This window comes from Psittacula echo (assembly GCF_963264785.1).
Source record: "Psittacula echo genome assembly, chromosome: 2".
Taxonomy (NCBI): Eukaryota; Metazoa; Chordata; class Aves; order Psittaciformes; family Psittacidae; genus Psittacula; species Psittacula echo.
In genome coordinates, this window is record NC_137737.1 from 87,896,809 (window position 1) to 87,917,636 (window position 20,828).

Below are 20,828 nucleotides of genomic sequence, written 5' to 3' on the forward strand. Positions count from 1 at the left end.
ACCAAGAATTGGTTGTCCTTCTGGGGGTTCCCTAACTAGTCCTCTCAATAACTTCTCATGAGGTTTTAACATGCTTGTTTATTTTTGCTTTTCACATTTCCCATCCAGCTTTTTTTTCTTCTTTTCAGTCTATGAAATAATGCAGCAACAGCACACTAGAAAGGCCTGGAATCTTGACAAAAATAATCCGATTATGAGACAGAGAGTTGGAAAAATGCAATAGGGTTTTCATTTGCTAGTTGCAAGTTTTTAGAGAACTCATGCAAAGTGAGAGATGGCTGTTTTACTACTCATTAAACTGGATTTTTCAAAATTTCTAGGAAATCCCACAGTAACACGAGCATTCAGTAAAGTGAGCAGGTGGAGATGTATTCAAAAAGCCAGAAATTTAAAACTACACATCCCAAGAATATTGAACTAATTCAATAATCTGTTGCTAGAGGTAAACCCCCTCTTTTAAGTGCACTTTCGAACATTTCTGTATCTATATAGAATCATAGAATAGTTAGGGTTGGAAAGGACCTTAAGATCATCTAGTTCCAACCCCCCTGCCATGGGCAGGGACACCCCACACTAAACCATGCCACCCAAGGCTCTGTCCAACCTGGCCTTGAACACACCCAGGGATGGAGCATTCACAACTTCCCTGGGCAACCCATTCCAGTGCCTCATTGCCCTAACAGTAAAGAACTTCTTCCTTATATCCAGTCTAAACTTCCCCTGTTTATCATACTGTATACCTCAGAGATATTTTAAATTGTTGTAGGGGGCTGAATTTTTCTGTTTAATGGAAAGTATTCAGATAGTACTCTATTCATATGAATTTATGTACACTCTTAGAGGAAGTCGTATCCTGTATAGCAGAGACCTGATTCAACGTAGTCATATAAAACCCTGAAAATGTTTTATTCCTGGCAGTGCACATGTTCCCTCAACTTCACAATTACAGCAATATTAATAACTATCATCATGTTTCATGGCACCAGTCAAAACTATTGGCTATTGGGAAAATATTATTATAAATGTATAATAATAAATAACAGTATTACTTTATATATTTATAATAATAAATAATTATTAATAATAATAATTATAATTCCTTATAAAATAAGAAAGGGAAAAATCGGTATGTTTTTCCAAATCAAGCTACTAAGAATCTGAGTTTGAAACAAATACAGTTCTGCAAATGAGCTGAACATTTTGCTGCTAACACATTTTTCTCTCAGAATAATCTAATCTTTACGCTGGGCCTTCCCATACTTCTGAGACACATGAGAAGAACAGAATAATTACAGTGCCTTGAGGTACGTTTATGACTTCTCTGGAAGTTTTATCATCCTTTGAGGAAGGCTGCTTTTAAAAGATTGCAGGATAATTTTTTTAAAAAGAGAAGTGAGCTTGGTCTCTTTTCTTACTAAGGTGGCGTCCATGTGTGGAGTCAAAATGTATTTATCACATTACTGTCTACCTAAGATGTTCCCACAACCAGGAGAAACTTGAGTTTCATCTTCGGCTGAACTGCAGATCTACAAATTGGGTAACAAGAAATGGAAAGAAAATTCTGGGGTTTCTATATACATAAAGAATAGAGGTTAACCCTAATAAAGAGTGGACTATAGACTTAGTTTTGCTTTTATACATATATTTTATGATAATATGTTGTAGACTTTCTGACCAGATTAGAGTGAAATTTTCTTGGCTAGTCCAGCAATTAAAATAATGACAGAGATTTCACAACAGGAAAGTTACACGTTATTGTTATTAGTGTCGTACTGCAGTTAAAGCATTCTCCTTCTAATCAGAATAAGGAGTATGTTGCTTCAGTAAGGGATTTTATGAGTTCAAACATATGCTTGGTTGTTTAAATAATGGCTTATTCTGTAAAGCGTACCTCAGTTTCTAACATAATTTTGTTGTCCTCTCTGCAGGAGTCTAAGCCTCAAAGCTACTCGATTTAACTCTCAGAAACCACTTCAAGTGACAGCATCTGCTCTTGTCAGGATTCTCATTACCCTGTCTCACTTCTACACAACAAATCTAACTCAATTTGTATCCTGTATAGCACTGGCAAAATCACATTTGTGCAAAGGGCAGGAGACAGGCTGCATCACAGAAATGGGACTGATGGCTCAGTATAGCCTGTAGGCCTTATCCTTTTCAGGTTGCGCACTTCAAATTTGACTCAAGCCTGGTTGCTAATACAAAGCAGCAAAAGTGCTTGCATCAGTCATCTCATATACTACTTTTCTGAAATCAAGAGCTATGTCAGGAAACGTGCATGAATCTTTATGATGCCTGAGAGCAACAACTCTCAATCTTTTCAACTGGAAGACCCCCTACAGCTTTTGAAAAGTATGTGGACACATTTTGCACAGGCTCACCACAAAGCTTTCATTTGCAATTAACTATAATGAGGCAGAACCTTCAATGTTCTCTTACTGTATTTATTTTCTCCTACTCAGTTGTTTGCCATCTTGCACCCAAGAGAATGTCTGTGGCTTGAAGAAAACTGCAACAGTTTACTAAACCATTCAGTATTTTACAAACTAGTGATCATTCACAAACTGTGGATTAAGAAACATCACCCTGGACATCTGTACACATCTCAAGAATGCTTCTTCCAAACAGGAATCTGTGGTCAGGATATTAGTGTTAACTTCTACTGAAAAGATGGCTCCTCTGTCACTCTAATTCTGATTTATTGTTTCCCAAGTGAGTCCAGATACAAACAGCCTGCTTCATAATATCCTGCAGATCATCTTTCAGAAGAGTCATTTCAGCTAGAGTCAGAGAGATTTCATGCTGGGCCTTTGTTCAGCAACAAGGCAATTATGTTATAGAAGCTTTATACTGGATGAGGTTGTTGAAGTATATTGTACTATATATATGCCAGCTGCAATATATCAGTGTTGACTTATGAAAGATAGCATAAAGCTCACAGGCCACTTAGACACATTCAAGTGAACTAGGCTTGAATGCAGTGGACTCTACACCTGAACTTAGCAGTGCTTTACCTGGTGGTCTCCATATTTGAGGATCCTGGTCAATGCTCATCCAAAGTACATGCCTGTCTCAAGCTGGGAGCATACAGGGTCCAACTGAGAAAGGCATTTATGTGTGTGCTTAACCACCACTTAATGTTTGTAATTATTGACACGGTCACGACCTTAGCATATGCTTTAAAGCTCCCCGTTATCTGGTGGCCAGATGAAGGGCTGCATATCAGCCACCCTTGGAGATTGCTCCTCGGTAAATTGCAGCAACTTTAGTGCCTTAACATCGGACACGGTTAAGTGCTTTGTTTGCGCAGTCTGCTTGCTTTGCTATACAAAAGTATATCTGTTTCAGTTTCTGCAAAAGTATCTTGAAAGAGACAAGTTGATACACTTCTGAATTTTAAAATCAAAAAAAGGAAACAAAAGCAGAGGTCTGGGTACACTAATTGGCAACGGCCTTCAATGAACAAAATTATATACACATTACTAGTGCTCAAAGATATTGATGGTGAATAGGAATCCAAAGACTCATTTTAAAGACAATGCCTGTCCCCAAACAAGACTGACTGCCAAATCCTGTGTACATAAAAAGCAAACCTATAAATACCAGATGGCTGCAATGAGAGAACCTGTTTCACATCAAGCAAATTCGCCCCTTATTCTCCACTCACCTCTACAAGCAAAGGACTTCTATCAAGTTCAGGATAATAACTCCTCATTTGTTCCTTAAATACAAGAGGAGAATCATGCCTACAAGGCACTATAATTTGCTTGTATGTTCTTTTTAATCCTCTACAAAACTTTTTTTTCCTTTTCTTATAAGGGAGACTGCATCAGCTTGGATGCAGCCAAGATGTCTTCATTAGGAATGATCTCTCTGCTGCTGCAAGTCTCTTTAGGCAGAATTTCTTCTGTTAAACCTTTTGCTTTGATGTTGAATCACAGCCGTTAGTGAAGGATGACTGAATACAGAGAGACAAGGAATAACATGGCATGAGGTGTTTCCTTGGCAATGTGCATATCTTTGGCACCAGAACAAAATAAAATTGCACCAAAATACTCAAGAACAAAAGAAATGGAAAGGCTTTTGAAATCTGCAAGCCAGAAAACAGAGCACTAATAGAGTGCATGGACTGTTGCTCAGCATGACAGAGAATTAACACACCTTTTGAGTTAAGAGGCCATCCATAAGGATAATGAGATCTAGTTTAATCTAAGCTGACGTGTTTTATGTATACAAATAAATGGAAGACCCGGTACAGGCCATATGAACTCAGACCAGCCTCTGCTGTCTTTGAAAGCCTGTTTTGCACAGCTAGGCAAACAGACGAAGAACAACAACACTTAAATCACCCTTTGTAAAGATGTCACCGAATACATAAAAGAGAATTTTTATTTCCTCTTGCTACACATAAAAAAATTAATAAGAAATAAATATTTATGAGCGGCAAGTTGCTTTTTTTTCCTAATGGACAAAAGATGAGGAAAAACCACATTAACTTTGCAGTTAGTGTATGGAGATATAGTGCATAATATATTATGTGCTGGTTCCATATAACAAAGAAATAAACCATACCTTATGGCACATGTCCATTTCAATAGGTGCAGCCCACAGAAGAAATTTCACTTTGGAATACCTAGAAATGCTTTGTTTCACAGTCATAGTCTTATTATATTGAAAAAAAATTGATGGGAAGTGCTTGGTCATCCTAAGGACTCACTACTTGTAGTCAGACTAGAAATTAGCAGCATTCTGCACGTATCAAAGCCACTTTTCAGCCTAGTCATCCTTATACTCATAAAAACAAACACTAAAGGCTAATAACAAGAACAGTAAAAAGATTAAATTTTCAAAAGAGCTTGGTGAAATCTAAGCTTCTTTGTCCCACTTGGCACTTAACCACGAGTATAAACAAACTTAATCTGCTAATTCTTCTGAAAACAGTTCATAGAAATTTAAGTCACTTTAGCCCTTTTCAAAATGTTACCACATGAAACTAAAGAAACAACTGTCAAGTCAGACACGACTTTTCTGAAAAAATCGTGACATATTTTTGGCTGTCTTAAAAAATCCCATTTCTAAAGTTCTGGGTTTCTAAAATAGGGATAGTTTTTTCTCCAATTTTCCTTCAGTGGAGGCCAGTAAAAACATACTTTTGGTAGCATATAATACTCCTTATACAGCCCATTTGCTTAGAAATGAGCAAATCATTTTGTTGATGATGTACAGAGATTACTTACTCCATGTGGAAAAAAACAGAATAAAACCAAAAAAACCCCACAAAAACAAACAAACAAAAAAATACCCAAACCAAAACAAAACAAAAAAACCCACAAACAGACAAAAAAAAACACCCTAACAACAATCCAAAACCAAAAGGCAAAATCTTGTTTTAACTTGAAATAATAGGACGGTGTTCTGAACTGACAGGAAGAGTAGCTCTGATAAGTAAGCAAATGTTCTTTTTGATCAGGTACTTATCATAATAGAACCAAACTTTAGAATCCAATCTAACACTGTTTTATGTCAAAAAAGGGGGGATTATGAGCTTTTGCTACTGAGATATAAACACATTGCTTTTGCTAGACTGCTGTGGAAGCAGAAATCTCTGGAAAGAATGGACAAATAACAAGAAAGGATGACACCTAGAGCTTCCACAGTCAGAAGCAAGTCACATATTCACAAATACCTGCCTGACAATGTCTGATCTTGATGATACTTGAGTATATTATGGAGGTTCATTTCTTTGCTACAGTAGTGAGGAGGGGAAACTATTGTTTCTTCAAAATATTTAAGTATGAGATTCCATTATTTAATTTTGTGCTTTTAAACTTTTTTTTATGGGTAAATTAGAACCTGAAAAATAAAAGTATAACTTTTTAAAAATGACAGTTCAGAATTCAAGTGTTAGGAGATTATAACACTGCAACTAAAAAATTCACTTCCATTTATTCGGCTGTCTAATATAACCTCAAGTCCTTTTAAAACATCATTTTTGCTGAAAAGGGCAGCCAGTTGCTCAAATTAGTTTATCTTCCTGCACAGAAAGGTGTATTTAGAACACTCATGGAACCTATCCTAGTATTCTAGCTAGGCTGCCTATTGATCCCTCTGTTAGGGATGAGATCATCTGTTCACGTCAAAAATAGCTTATCAGAAGCAATAAATCCACCGATTAATTAAATCCAGTACTTACAAAGAATGGGATAAGACCAGAAGCTTTGTCTTCGTCCAAAACTTTCTTTAGGGCTGAACCACAAACACTAAACTTATCATCTGAAGAAATATTTTTAATCTTCACACTCCCAATTAGTGCGGCCCTTTCCACGGACGAATGAGCCTACAAGGAAATGGACAAACTTTAAGACAGATACTTTTTATTGGGATGTAAGAAGTTAATTTGAATTTAAAAAAAAAATAGCGATTTCCTTCAAGTAAAGCGATACCTGAGATCCTGGGACTGTTGCTGGTATGTAACAAACAGACACATACCTCTCCCTCTTTCATACAGATAGACATATGTACACACATACATATATATGCATACATACACACACACACACACAAAATACACTAACGGAAACCCTGAAGTATTTGTGAGACTATTGCCATAGCATCATTCAGACAAGAGTTCAATCAGCCTTAGAGAGAGCTTTAATTAACATGCTCACAGTTAGGTAGGAGTGATTAAGAGCTTCAGGATTTGGCTCTAAATCAACCAAAAGACATGCAGATAATCAGCTTGCCTGGTAATGATTCAGTTGCTTACTACCATATTTTTATGGCATGCAGCTTTGCAGAACTCTAAAAAGTTAATGTCATGGTATGGTATAGAGGGAGATATTTTCTTACATGATAATCTTTTCTTTTTAGATTACACATTGACTAAATCGTGGCTCAATCATTCATTCATTTTGTTGGGCAATTAAGGATCATTCCCAATACGTTATTTTATTTATAACCCACTTGATCTGAATTCTCCAGAAATAGTATTTTTAGAACATAAAACACATATTAGTAAATAAAATCAAAGTTATCCTAAAAAATTCTTAGAAATTTGTGAAGTACAATAATAACTTTAACCACAAAATACTCTCCTTTAGAGCAAGACTAACCCCCACAAAAGCTATTTTACCTTTCATCATCTACAATTTCACTAATTGCTATTAATTTGGATAATTCCTCACTTTTTCATATTGTGACTATTCTCATTCCTAATCTCCATCCTACTCTTATTAGTTCTTGCTGCTGCCTACAAGAGTACTTACTAATTCTGTTCTAATTTAGCATATAATCACAGAAAAGATTAAGCTAAAGCACAGGTTGAACAAGACCAGATGAAGATACAAGTTTCTGCCTTTCAACTTCACATTCCCCTGGAATGACAAGGCAGATTTACTATCAACTTGCACCTCAGCACTGTCTCTTGTTAAAGTACTTTGGTAAACAACTTGAGAAAATTTGGAAGTCTAGACTTGAAATATAACTTTTAAAGTGGAAAACAATGTGTGTACCATAGCAATACCATACTTCATTGAAGCATACAATGGAAAGAGGTATTTCATAACTGAATTGCAGCTAAGCAAACTATAACAATACACTGAGGCTGTTAGCCAGTCAGAACCTCTGAACTGCTTCTTTGACTCTCCAAAATGGTAATAAGGCTCTCTGATAACCATAGCTGTTCACAGTCTTAAGGTTAAAACTGCCAAGATGCTTTTGCATTATAACACATCTTTAGTAACCTGCTGTTCCATGGAATTCCTAGTCCTCAGCAAAGTACTAAGTAATCTCCCACCACCTTTGAGGAGGGCAAGGAACCAAGCAGAAAGCAGTGAAATGAGTTGGCAGCTGCTTAAGGTAGCCAAATAAACATGGTAAAAAAGAGGCTGATGAAGAAATGGCCTGAGAAAAGTTGAGGACATCAAAAAAGTACCCTGACTTCTGTCCTGGTCCCAGTCAGGTGTCTATTGTTAGGGGTAGCTCTTACATGCTCCTTTCAGCTCCAAGGTCTCAGTGTCCCTTGCAAATAAAATGTCAGCCAGGATAGCCCAGGCACTAAAAGAAAACCTTCTGTTGTCTCCAACCCCCTAGGTAGTTATTCGGGAAAGACTTGTTGTCAGTCGTGCTCTGTACTCATTAGCACAAAGCAAAATTATTTCAATGGGATAAAGATTTTCCAGAAATGCCTAGGAAGATATATAAAATCTGAGTTTAGCTTTATGCTCTGGGCCTCCTTACTAGCCACCTTTTTACCTCCTTCCTAATGCTTTCTTGCAATATTGTGCTCTGTCAGTGCATGACTTTCTCTCCCACAGAATGGCTTAGGTTTACTTTCTTTTGTGGATTATTGTCTGTGAGTCACACAGGTCTGTTCTTAATGCAGGAGGACCGGTGAGCTCTGCAACAATCTGCTTTGAAAGGGCAGCAATATCTTAAGGCAAATCCTTCTGTAAACGTAAGATCCTCTGACCTTCAGTAAGCAGTAAGGCCTGTCAGACCTTATTTCAGGTCAGCCAGTTACATGGGACAAAAACCGAAAACAAGTAAAAGGCTTTGTGCATCACTGAGTCAGAGTTTGAGCTCTGGAGCTGGCAGTCTGCACAGTACAGACCTTAGGGTCCCAGGAAAAAAAAAAAAAAAAAGAGACAAATATCATTTGTGCCTTTTAAAAACAGTTCTTTTTCCTCATATTTCTTGTTCTGACTCTTCTCACCCTACAAGAGTAGTCCCTCTTCCCACTAGCAAAGAGCTGTGTACTTCTAACTTGCTTTCCAGTGCTTCTGAACATACACTTCATAGTAAATCAAGGTAAGCCTAAAACTTGGCCATTTTATTCTGCATAATCAGATATGATTTTAAACTAAACATCAGGTGCTAAGTTTCTTCTGTCTCATTGACATTTAGATATGAAAATGTCACAGCTATTGAGAGAAACAACATTGCTTAGCCCTTCAGTAGGATTAGTGTGTCAGAAGGGTTGTAGCAGCAGAACTCACAAGATTCAAATTTGGTTTCATTAACAGTAAAAGCCTCTCATGGTCTTGGCCTGCTGAGAATTCAGCCTAGCTCAGTCTGCTAAATACCACTCACAGCCAGAAATCAAGGATTATGTTTTCTGTTTTCTTACAAGATTTCTTAGCTGGGTTTATACATGAAGATCTCAGCAGAGTTTTCTCTTTAAAAAAAGTTAAAAAATGGATATAATGTTTTGGGCTTCCTGAAACACTACAACCAACTTACTTTATATTCATGCACTAGGTTTTCTCTGTGCATGCACCTGCAACTATGCATGCATACAGGGGGAGGATGGATGGATGGATGTTTGCCCATGTGTATATAGGAGGAAAACAATGTGTGCACATACTGACACACAAAACCATATAGTTACCAATCTAAAGAGTTTATACTTAATTCACCTATCTATTGAGATGACTGAATTGTTAAGTATAGACCCCATGTTTACATGGTTTTGAGAGGTACTCACCTGATCAGAAGCATAGGCCACCAGCCTGCCCATGATGTCTGCTTCTGTTAGCTCAGGCTTTTCTGACTGCACCCGTCTGATAGCTTTTGTTCTTGCAGCAAGCAGTGAAAGCAAGGTGGCCTCACTTGCACTTCCCTGTGGGACAAATTGAAGGAATGTTCAAAAGGAAGACACTCCAGAAGAAAAAAAGCAACATTTTCTTCTGTATGAATCTGCAAAGTGGCAACAGAAACTGCATACGAGAAACTGCACAATCTTATGTATTTTAAGAATATGTGTGACAGCAAGTGAGGAATCTCTATTTGATCTTAGTCTCCTCCTTCCTGATGCCTCTATCTGCTCTCTTTAATCGCTACACTTGTCCAGTTTAGGCACCAGCCTTGCAATCTGTGCTAGAAAGCAGGACTCAGACTTAAATGTATGTCAAAAGGCTCTCCAACTATGCACCAATCATTTATTAACCACTGACAATGGCAGAGTAACTGCTGAATTCTGTTATGCTGGATTTCTGCAAATTTAACTTCCACTAGAATCTGGCTGTCAACTCTCATTTCTATCAAGCAATATACACAATTATAATGCTTATTTAATATTTATGGTTATCCTGGGCAAGTCAACTATTGTGGCTAAAGGAGAAAAAACATTGACAAAGCAAAAAAGTTATGATTCAATACAGCTAACTGCATTTCAAAGTAATAATTATGTACATTTTCTTCATCAAAACCACACAGATGTAACAAACGGTCACACACTATTTCTAAATTGCATTTTGATTCACAAAACATGAGTATAAATTGTGTATTGGATACTCTGCAACAACAAAGAGAGGAATTTTTGTATCAATTGATCTGTAAACTTCACAAGAGAATACAAGATCCTACAATTTTTCTTAATGGTTTTCCTCTGGAACAGGCAGATGAAACATGCTCTAAGCTGCTCTTTTAAAATACAAGTAACAGTTTGCAAACATGTTCATAAATTTCAGTGGGTTTGAGTGTCCATACATAAGATTTTGTTTTTAGGTACTTTCAAAGTTGAACAACTGCCATGTGAATCTTCCTCTGCCAAGCACATGACAGTGCAATGACTACAGTTGCTTATATTAATATTTCAGAAATATCCCCAGTGACAAGCTAATTTTGGGGTGATCTTTCTTATCCTGTACCAAAATTCTACGCTCCCTCTGTTGAAGACCTGTGTGCCTGATCTTACAATTTCATGTATAAGAATGTTCCCAATGAATTCCGTCTTTCTCCTAAAACTGAAGTTAGCTGAGCTATTTATATAAAATGAAACTGCCTTCTATACATGGCAACATCTCAACAGAATTTAAGTTTCCTGATGAGAAACTTTTGTCATCATGTCTGTGTTAGCAAAACTATTTCTGCCATGCTCGGCACAATAGCTGAGTAACAGTGGGAAAAAATACTTGTGCTTCCCAAGAGTCCTGTGCGCTAGAATATAAATACTCTGGTCCCGGATGTCCAGCAGATGCAAGGACTGTTTCAGTCAAGGGCATCACCTATTTTCTGATAAGCTGTTTTCTTTCCTGATTTTTTTACAAGCAGTATATAATGTAATAGTCTAAGCATGCTATCAGACAATGTTGTCTTCAATACCCTTTCCAGAAATTCAGCAGGTGAGAATACTTTTCGTTTGTGCAAACTACTGGAACATATTGTGATGTTCATAATGTTTCAGGTAAGCGGCATGTCCTCGTAATGAAGCTGGGCAACACAAAGCCTGTATGCAAGAACTCACATCAGGCAAGCCACTGAAAGCAACCTTTCTAAACCTGGGTTCTTCATAGCTCTAGCACCCTTGCATTTAGTATGTGGGGAAAAGTACTATTACTTTTATTAAAATGTATTTGGTAATGATAAGGCCCTGTAAAATCTTTATTGTCTTTCCAGGACATGTAAGGAATATACATGTTAAAGAAATGCACACAGATGCATAAAAGTAAAAGGCATTAATTTGAGATTTGGAAATTTAAGCCCCCACTATTCTGGAGACTGCCTGGATGGGCAGGCAAATGACTTAGGTTCAAGAATAAACTCAGCCTTCTGAGGAATGCCACAAGATGCCCTGGCATCCTGGCGGCTCACCCAGGGTAGTGTTTAGTCAGTGCATACAACAGTTCTTGTATCAATTTTCTTACATAGAAGGATGAAAAGGAAAGGGCCTGTTGCCCAGCTGAATCTTGCCTCCTGATATACAGCTGGAAAATAGCCTAAAGGCACCAGAATCCAGCAACATTTTTGAATGTTTCACCATAGACATAGGCTTTTTCACCTTACCTCAGTTTCCATATGTCACCTTTTTTATACTGAAGCATACAGTGTTTACAGATGGACTGTACATCTCTTCTATTCACCTGTCATCAATCTTGTGCTAAATATTTCTGAGGAAAACAAAACTTGGTTTTTGAACTATCTGACTAACTTACAAGAAGGATAAATCATCAGTGTTCCTTGCCAGGCCAAAGATAGGTTGAATCTCATTTTGTTTCACCCTTAAAAATACTTTTTCTTTGCAGAGCAAGAACTCTTTAAAATTCAAAGTAGGTACACTTTTCAGCAGTTTGTCTAGAATGAACAGCAGGATACAAGCTTCAGGAAGAAAGTTGCTTTCTCACTTATTATTAAAAGCTGGTTTTTGCTCCTCTTGAATGCTGTATTCTGCATTTAGTGATGGATGATGATACCTTTCCTTTTACTGCAAGCAAACAAAGGTTGCCATGGCAAGCAGGCTCAAGAGGCGGAAGAAATATCAGCAAGAGCTGATGTTCATGTCCACCAGAGCTCTGAACTGAAATTTTCTTTCATCTTTTGCCATTTTCAAGTGTCATCCTGAACACAACAACAAAGTGCTTCATATTGACATAGACTTCCAAATGTAATTAAGAGCCAATTTTCACAGGCTGCTTTACCCAATACCACAATAATTACTTGGTATTTACCAAGAGAATGACTGGCACTTTCACATTCTCGTGTTGTCTTTGCCTCATGCTCTCTTATTTGTATCATTATTGTTTCAAGAGCAAAACAAGAAGATCTGCAGCACAAATGACTTCATCTTAAGCAGGAACACAGAGCCCACTTTCAATCTTGAAACTGACTGGTTTCTGATGAAAATTATGAGCAATCCAGCATTGTTAGCCTGGAAGGGCAATATTTCCTGATGATAACCATCAGGCATAACTGCCTGCTTTCACTGGTGCAAAATAAATACTGCTGAGATGCATGACAAAAGCTCAATTTCTTGAACAACCCCCCCTCCCCAGTCATCATAATAATAAAGATCTTAAGAGAGCAAGCAGATGAGTAAAGAGCTATGCTGGAAATACAGTCGTGTAGGTGCAGCTCTGCCTAGGAGAAATAAAGCACTTGGGTTAAATTCATACTTTCCTGGGAAGATGTTGGGAAGAATTAATTGGAATATGCTATAGGCATTTGCAGCTGAGATCAAAGAAAGAAGCCCCCACTTCTAGCATGTAATTCAGATGTATTTTTGAAGCCTATCTTAGGATAAAACGGATTGTGCCCTGCCTGGCTTCCAATTACCAGACTCCAGAGATTATCAAAGGAGCACAGAACAACTATTCAAAATTCAGTCTTTTTCACAGTAGAGATCTATTTTAGTTGGATTAATAGCTGTGACCAGAGTCTGCATTTGCAGAAAGACCATGTGCTAGTGAACCATGGTTGTCAAACAACATAGCTTTATTATACATGCAAGTTTGCCCATTGATGATATATTCATTATCTAACAGATACTCTGTTCAGACATTGTATTAATTGTTAATTCAGGCCTTCATTAAGCAGTTAACATCAAAGTTGGGGGGGGCTGGTCTATTTTGGATACTGCAGTGTAGTCTGAAAATTCTATTATTTACTGATAGAGCCATTTAAGTTGAAATTTCAAGCAGCTCTTCATTTAACTTTAATATCCCTTTAGTAGTATTTTGGTATGAAGGTTTTACAAAATCAAACAACCCACAAAGTCATCCCGATTTCTTTCTTCATATCCCCTCTTACCTGAATGACTCCTCCACCTCGGCCATCCTTCCCTGCTAAAAACTCTTCAGGCAAATTAATCATCTTCCCTAGCCAATCCAGCATGACAGTCTCCAGCTCTGTGCAAGCTGGACTTGCAGCCTGGGTTGAAAAATAGAACAGAGGGAATAACCTCACTAGACCATGAAGATAAATAGAATCTGCCAGAGCAAGAATAACTGTTTCTGTCTTTTAACTATAGAGGAAAAGACTATCTGACTAACTTCCCCAGCCAAATTAGGGACCTGAAGACCACTCTGTGCATGTTTTTCTAATACTTACTGAAAAGAAAGTCAAACTGGGCCTCACATAGAATCGTGACTATCAAATGTCAAAGCTAGGACTTGCAACTTGGGGTTGGGCTTTTTTTGACATCAAGTAACAACCTCTTGAGAAAAGCCCATCTTTTAAGAATGTGGGGGATTTTTTAACACAATTTGCCATTCATGCAGCTGATAAGAGAAGTGACAACACTGGGTGACAGGTAACAGTCATACTACTCAGTGAATTACCAGTAAGTTTGCACTGCTACCACTGATTCTAAATGTTGGTGATCTTTCAAGAGTAAACTTCTATGACGAAATAGCTTTTTATTCCTTGAGTCATACAGGCTATGTGAAAACACTTAATTAGTCAAGGAAATTTACCTGTAAAAATAATCCTGGACTTCACTGCTATTAATCTATATTTTCCTTGAAAAATGATACTGAAATGCTTAAAATCTTGGCAAGGTGAAGCACCATTACCACATAGCAGTACATACCCCAGTAAACTTACCCAAGAGAAGCCCACACATCCTATTCCACCACACAACATATCTGCAAGAAGAGCTGGGAAGGAAGAGGCTGCAGGGAAGTAGGCAAAAAAGTATGGACTGTGCCAGTGAGTCACCTGTATTAAAGGAAAAATAGTTATTTTAACTAAGGTAGGAAGCAGAAACAAATTGTCACAAAATCAGAAAATATCAGAGGTTAGAACCAGTCAACAGTTCCCGACTACCTCTCTTTAACACTTTTTAGTGTTATATTTTTTAGAATAGCTGTTCTTGGTATTTTTCTCTATTTTGTATCTATCATCTACCCAAATTAGAATAATTTTTTTCTTGCCTCCAACTCCCAGCAGTTCCAAAATCAGAGTTCTCCATTTGTCTGCCTAGAAGACAAGACTTGCATGGGCAGTGGCATTATGAGTTTCTGTGCAGGGCACTGTTCTTGAGCCTCTGCTTTCAGGGACTCGCTGGTATTTTGTTCTTTCATCTCTGACACGCAATTGACCTAGCAAGTGTATCTTCAAGGCAGCAGAGGTCCACAGAACTCTCTTGCCCATGCTCTGGAGTTATTTGCTAAAATTCAGGCTCTGAATTTGGCCAAACAGCCCTTCACCACAAAATGAAGCAATCTCTTCCAGTATTCAATACTTTCTGTAACTATTAGCTTCCTGTAACATTTCCTTCCTGTTTTGTTCTTCATTTTCACATCTGATGAATTTTACCTATCACACTCCCCTCTCTCCCAGTCTGTGATAAGGTTTCTAGTTCTAGAGCTAACTCAGGGGTCACTGTACCGTGCTGTTCTACATGCTGCAAATAACCATTTACTTCCTCTCCTAGCCTTCTTCATGCCAACAACCAGCTCTCCTGTAAGGGAAGAGCTAAGGGGAAACTGTCTTAACTCTTGTATACACAAGGAATCAGATATCACTTTCTCTGCTGTAGTATACCATATATAACATTTCAGATGCACCTATCTCTTTCACATGAAAACAGTCCCAACCCACTAGAATTTTCCACTGTCTAAACTAGTCCCGTACATGGTATGTTCAAGATTTCTGTTTTACTAGTGTCCTGGTTTCAGCTGGAATAGGGTTAATTTCCTTCCTAGTAGCTGGTGCAGTGCTGTGTTTTGGATTTAGCCTGAGAACAATGCTGATAACACATTGATGTTTTAGTTGTTGCTAAGTAATGCTTACTCTGATCAAGGACTTTTCAGTCTCTCATGCTCTGACAGTGAGGACTGGCAGAAGAAGCTGGGAGGAAGCAGAGACAGGACACCTGATACAAACTAGCCAAAAGGGGTATTCCATACCACAGCACATCATGCCCAGTATATAAACTGGGGGGAATTACTTAGGAGGAGCAGATTGCTGCATCAGTGGTGATCAACTGTACTGTGCATCACTTGGGTTTTTTTGTAGTTTTATTCGTTCTCTCTTTTTGTTATCTTTCTTTTCATTACAATTATCATGACTGTGATTATTACTATTATTACTATATTTTACTTCATTTCAATTATTAAACTGTTCCTATCTCAACCCACAGGTTTTTACCTTTTTTCCAGTTCTCATCCCCATGCCATGGAGGAGGGAGGGGTGGCAAGTGAGCAAACTGAGTTGTCAACTGGGGTTATACCACAACTTGTCACTAGATCCAAACCTGCTTAAATCAGGTATCCAAAGACAAGCCACTGTGAACATTTTTAGCTGTAGGTCTTACTTGGTCAGGATCTCTTTCTTTGCTGTAACAAAATTTTAGAGCACTTGTGGCAAACACCTACCTTCACAAATCAGAAAAAATGGGATGAGACTTAGCTCTTCACAAGAAAAACAACAACCAGATCTAAAAATACCCGATAAACAGTGGTCCCTGATAGGACCCACACGCACAGACTTTCACTGACATCCACAATGAGCAAGGGCTGCACTGTTCATCTCCCCAGCTCTAATCCTCTGCGATCTGTAAGACTTGTGACATTCATCTTGGGTTAATCAAGTTAAACTGCCTACTTGCTGGGAGCATTTGTTTGATGAAACACAGCAGATTTCAGTTACACCACTCACACAAAGCAAAAAAGCCAAAAGCCCTAGGGCAAGTGCAGCTGCAGTTCTTCCTCCTTTCTCCCCTTCCCCCTTCTCTTGAAGCAACTGTATAATTAATTTCTTCTGTCATGTTGGAACAGACACACTTAGTCAAATACTGCAAAGAGTGTAATATAATTGATGCTTGTTTTTTCAGCCTTCTGCTGATAAACAGTGGTACACAAGTGTCTTGATTTTGGTAACTGTAATGCTTCTCAGAGACATTTCATTGCCCAGATTTTGTCCAAGGATGTCTTCTTTTCTATGGCTTGCTTAGTCTCAGCAAGTCTTCCTTTACCACACACTAAGGATAGGTACTTCTGCTGAGAGTTCATAGATTAATGGATCCAATGTGAGGAAAATTAGCATCTTCATAACTGCTACTTGCAGTTACAACTAAAAATAATTCTTAGCTCTAAAAAAAAAGGACATATATATCAAAAGAACAAAGCAAGTCTGAGAGAGAAAGGTGACTCCCATTGATATTTTTATATGCAGACCCTTTCCACCTTGGCTTCCTGATGTGGAGATCAGAGTTCAGCAGTTGTTCCCTCAGTCCCTGTGTGCATATTATGGTCATTATCATTTAGCGGATTGCCCTTTGAAGGCCTACACCCAGTTTCACAAGAAGTCTCCATAGAAAAGTTTTGCCACACATGAATACTTACTTGTTCTCCTACAGGGTAAAGACAGCACTGGGTACTGCCTTATTACTTTACACAATTAATTGATTCTTCCTCCTCTGAAAGAACACCATTTTCATGTTTTCAATCATCAAATGTGGTAAATATTGAACACAACTAACACAGTAAAGATACCAGCATGAAGGAAACAAGAATCACTTATGGGCCACTGATAACATATAGCAAAACAAGGTTCTATGACCTCTGTCTTATTACTTCTTCTGTTTGAAAAAGCCCAGTTCCTCATTTATAAAATAGAAATAAGACATTCCCCAGTGAAACACTAGAAAATCACTATAACTGAAGAACGCTAGATGTACTTTAAAAATGTTAGTCTTGTCAGGAAAAAATGGGAAGATTAAGGAAAAATATAATGGGGGTAGATTGTCCCTATAGTCAATTTCTAAAATCCCTAAAACAAATCACAAATAATTTTAAGGGATGTTAAACCAAATGTGAACAAGTCTTCCTATGTTAAGTTCTTCCTATACTCTCTGCCTCCATGTGTTTGTACAGCACCATCGTTTTCACACTTCGGTTTCTGTGAACACAGACAACAGAAGCAACAGCTTGTGCAGCACTATGCATAGAAGAGGTCCAGAAACACTATTTAGATCAGTGTAAGTGGGCCCCACAGTGGTTGTGACACTCCATAAGGTACAGTCCCTAGCAGCAACTGGACAACTACCCCGGCACATCATAGGTGTCAACCCAGACTAAATTCCCCATGGAGTATGCAGCTCTATAGACCTGGGATTGCAGAGATGATGAGGCCTCTTGCCTAGGTTGGGGCAGTACAAGATGGTCTTTTAGCCTGCAGGAGGTACACACTAGTGGAGGGTCTGTGTTTTACACAACGTCTTGTACTGCTGACTGTGCAGTACCAGAGATGATAAAAAAGAGATCTTCCCAAGACACTGCATTAAGTATCTCAGATACAAAAGCCTGAACCCCAAAACACAGCAAAGGAGGAGCAGTCAGAGTCTCTGCTTATTGCATTGGGGAATGGAGTCCCACGTTGGTGGAGAGTAGAAGCTTGCAACTACTGGCACTAGAAGGAAGGCTTCTGCTTCACCTGCAGGTCTGCAAGTACAGAAGAATTCAGTGCCCTCGTTGCAGATGGGCTAGGGTCACAGCTGTGTGTAGTGAAGCACCCAAGCAACCTGAGTGTTGACCCTAGTGTTGATAACAGGAATTTAGGTTTTAAGACCCAACAGAGAGATTGTGAAGACTTCATCCTTGGAAATATTTAACACCCAATTGGACGTCGTCCTGAGCAACCTGCTCTAACTCTGCTTTAAGCAGTGAGGATGGACTAAATGATCTCTAGAGATGCCATATAACTTCTACTATACTATGACTTTATGATTCTATGCTCATGTGAGCCTTCAATATTTAGTATAAACAACGTAAGCAGAACCAGAGTTACTATAAGAACAGAAATTTATGCACTTGTGTTCTTTGTGTCAAAAACACTAACATTTCACACCAGAGGAAAGTTTTGGATAGAACATTTCTTCTTCAGCATGTATCACCTTGTAAAAGTAAATTTACTTGCATGTAAATATCAAGAAAAAAAATCAATATAATTAAGAGGAAGTATGACACATTGATGGCATAATTGGAATTCGATGTCTCACTTTCCATTCTCATATGACTCATCCATTTTAATTTCATATTATTTTCTTGAAGGTTCTTACTTGTTTAAAGTAAAGTGTTTTCTGTTATACACCACAGACAAAATAATTGTTTAGTGTTTTTATGCAATGAAAAAGAAAAGGCAATCACATCTATGAGCAGCAATGAAAGTATTTGCATGCGTTGGACATAATTCTCCTGTCTAATTAATTCTGTTGGATTTGAGACTTCACCCACAAATCTTTGAGAAGAGTGGAGAAATTTTCATTAACCTCAGTGGAGCTTTTGCCTGTGAAAGGACAGCAGCGTTGGCTCCAAGGGAAACAAGATAAAGTCATATTGAATATCAAATATTTACACTGGTCAATGAAAAGGAATTGGTATTACAGTACACTGACTAAACACATTTGGAGAGCAGTGGTTCTAGTCACATCACAATCACATCACCTAGCTACATCCAGAGAAGCAACCCAAAATTATTATTGCAGAGATCCAAAAGAGAGATTCCTCTTTAACTTTTACTAATAATCCTGTCCTCTTCAAGCTATTTAGAGGCCTTAAGAGACAAGCATATATTTAAAATAAAAAAGGTATACGAGGAGTGGAAAACCAAGAAAGACTCAAAATAGGACATATGATAGACACTTTGCTCTGCATTGTCTGTCCAACACTGATCTATCCAAGGACTAATATTTAGGTAGTGGCCAGCTGCCTTAAAAGCTACTAGAAGTTGACATTTAGGAGAGTAAGTCAACAGAACAAGTATCAAGAAGAATCCTTTCTAATCAGCCCTATAATAAAAGGAAGTCTCCTAAGAGAATTTTAACATTTAAAGATCAGCTTGAAGGAACACTTTAGACACAGCAAGCTAATAAAAAAAAGGATTTCATAAAATATTTACTGCACTTTGCAAGTAGCGAAAATATCACATGAAATTGAAAGTTATGAAGCTTCGCCTTATGAAGCTTCTCATTCAAGGAGAGGAAAGGGGATTATTTCCAAAATCAATCGTCTCATGAAGCAAAAGAATGATTTGATTATTTTTAGCAAGAACAGAAAATATTTGTTGTGTAAAGTGTTAGGTCACGTTTAACTAGGGATACAAAGCAGAATTTTGCCTTCTAAAAGCTAATCAGTGTAGATACTTATGTTTGTAAAGTCTAGCTGCACAGCCTTCAAACCACACTTTCCTTAAAGCCTTTGAAAGCCTACATGCAGTATTGAATGTTACACTAGGAATCTATTTTTCTTACCCCTGGCATGATGATTTTCTCAATGTCTTTAAAGACATCCTCAAAGCTCTCAGGATCCTGGGGTGCACAGTCTGCAATGAGGGGCCTTAGATATCCTGGTTTCACATCTGGGAAGACTTGTCTTTTATCTATTGTCTCCAGGTAATCTGCAATATAGTCCACCATCTCCTTCCCTCTCTTGCGGAACTCTGCAGCATCCATGGATGTCAGAGTTTAGGACCAGAAAAACCCTAAAAAATAAAAAAAAGGAAAAGTCAGTTTTGAAAGAAAATTTTACCAGCTTTAAACCTGTTATTCAGATTTATAGCATGACTCATATGGCCTTTCTGAATAGACCATATGCTCTCATTTCTGCATATTAGCCCAATAATCATACAGTATTGCATTCTGCTTCACACCAGTATTAGCTGAACATTGTATAGAAGTAAATCACATTGTTAAATCTGTGATGCCTAAGTTACAATGTAGATTATCTTAACACAGATAGGCTGTATCTTTAGCACAGAAAAGCAGTAAAGGCACATCAGCGAAGATTCAGGAATCACAGACTTAATTCCTGCTGTTGTTGGTTGACACAAGGATGTGGCACTGTTATGTGGCACATGAAGAAGAGGTCTAAGAAAATAGCATGCTGTGTGTCTCTAATATCATCTATAATAACGAGCTATAATAATCACAGTTATCACAGTGATCCATTTTGATGCCTTGTCATTTTATCTACTTCTTACCTTCTGTCTTGCCTCAAGACTTAGCTTCCTCACTTTTTCACTGTAAATGCGCATGCTGTGTCATTTACAAAATCTTATTTCATACCAAGGTTTCAATTAGAATACACTTAGATGTGATCTGCGCTGTATTT

At 37.9% G+C, this 20,828-nt stretch overlaps 1 protein-coding gene across 1 annotated transcript in view; it reads right to left on the reverse strand.

The window, feature by feature from the left end:
- Nucleotides 1–20,426, reverse strand: part of FIGNL1 (fidgetin like 1) — a gene marked incomplete at its 3' end in the record, with an annotated part of 58,392 nt that extends 37,966 nt beyond the window's left edge. Inside the window, exons 1-5 of the mRNA XM_080609688.1 lie at nt 19,970–20,426; nt 14,320–14,433; nt 13,525–13,644; nt 9,485–9,619; nt 6,194–6,337 (exon numbers count right to left, since the gene is read on the reverse strand). Of these exons, the coding sequence (XP_080465814.1) occupies nt 6,194–6,337; nt 9,485–9,619; nt 13,525–13,644; nt 14,320–14,433; nt 19,970–20,170 (714 nt within the window). The 5' untranslated portion in view covers nt 20,171–20,426. The remainder of the gene's footprint in view (nt 1–6,193; nt 6,338–9,484; nt 9,620–13,524; nt 13,645–14,319; nt 14,434–19,969) is intronic.
- Between the last annotated feature and the right edge of the window lie 402 nt (nt 20,427–20,828).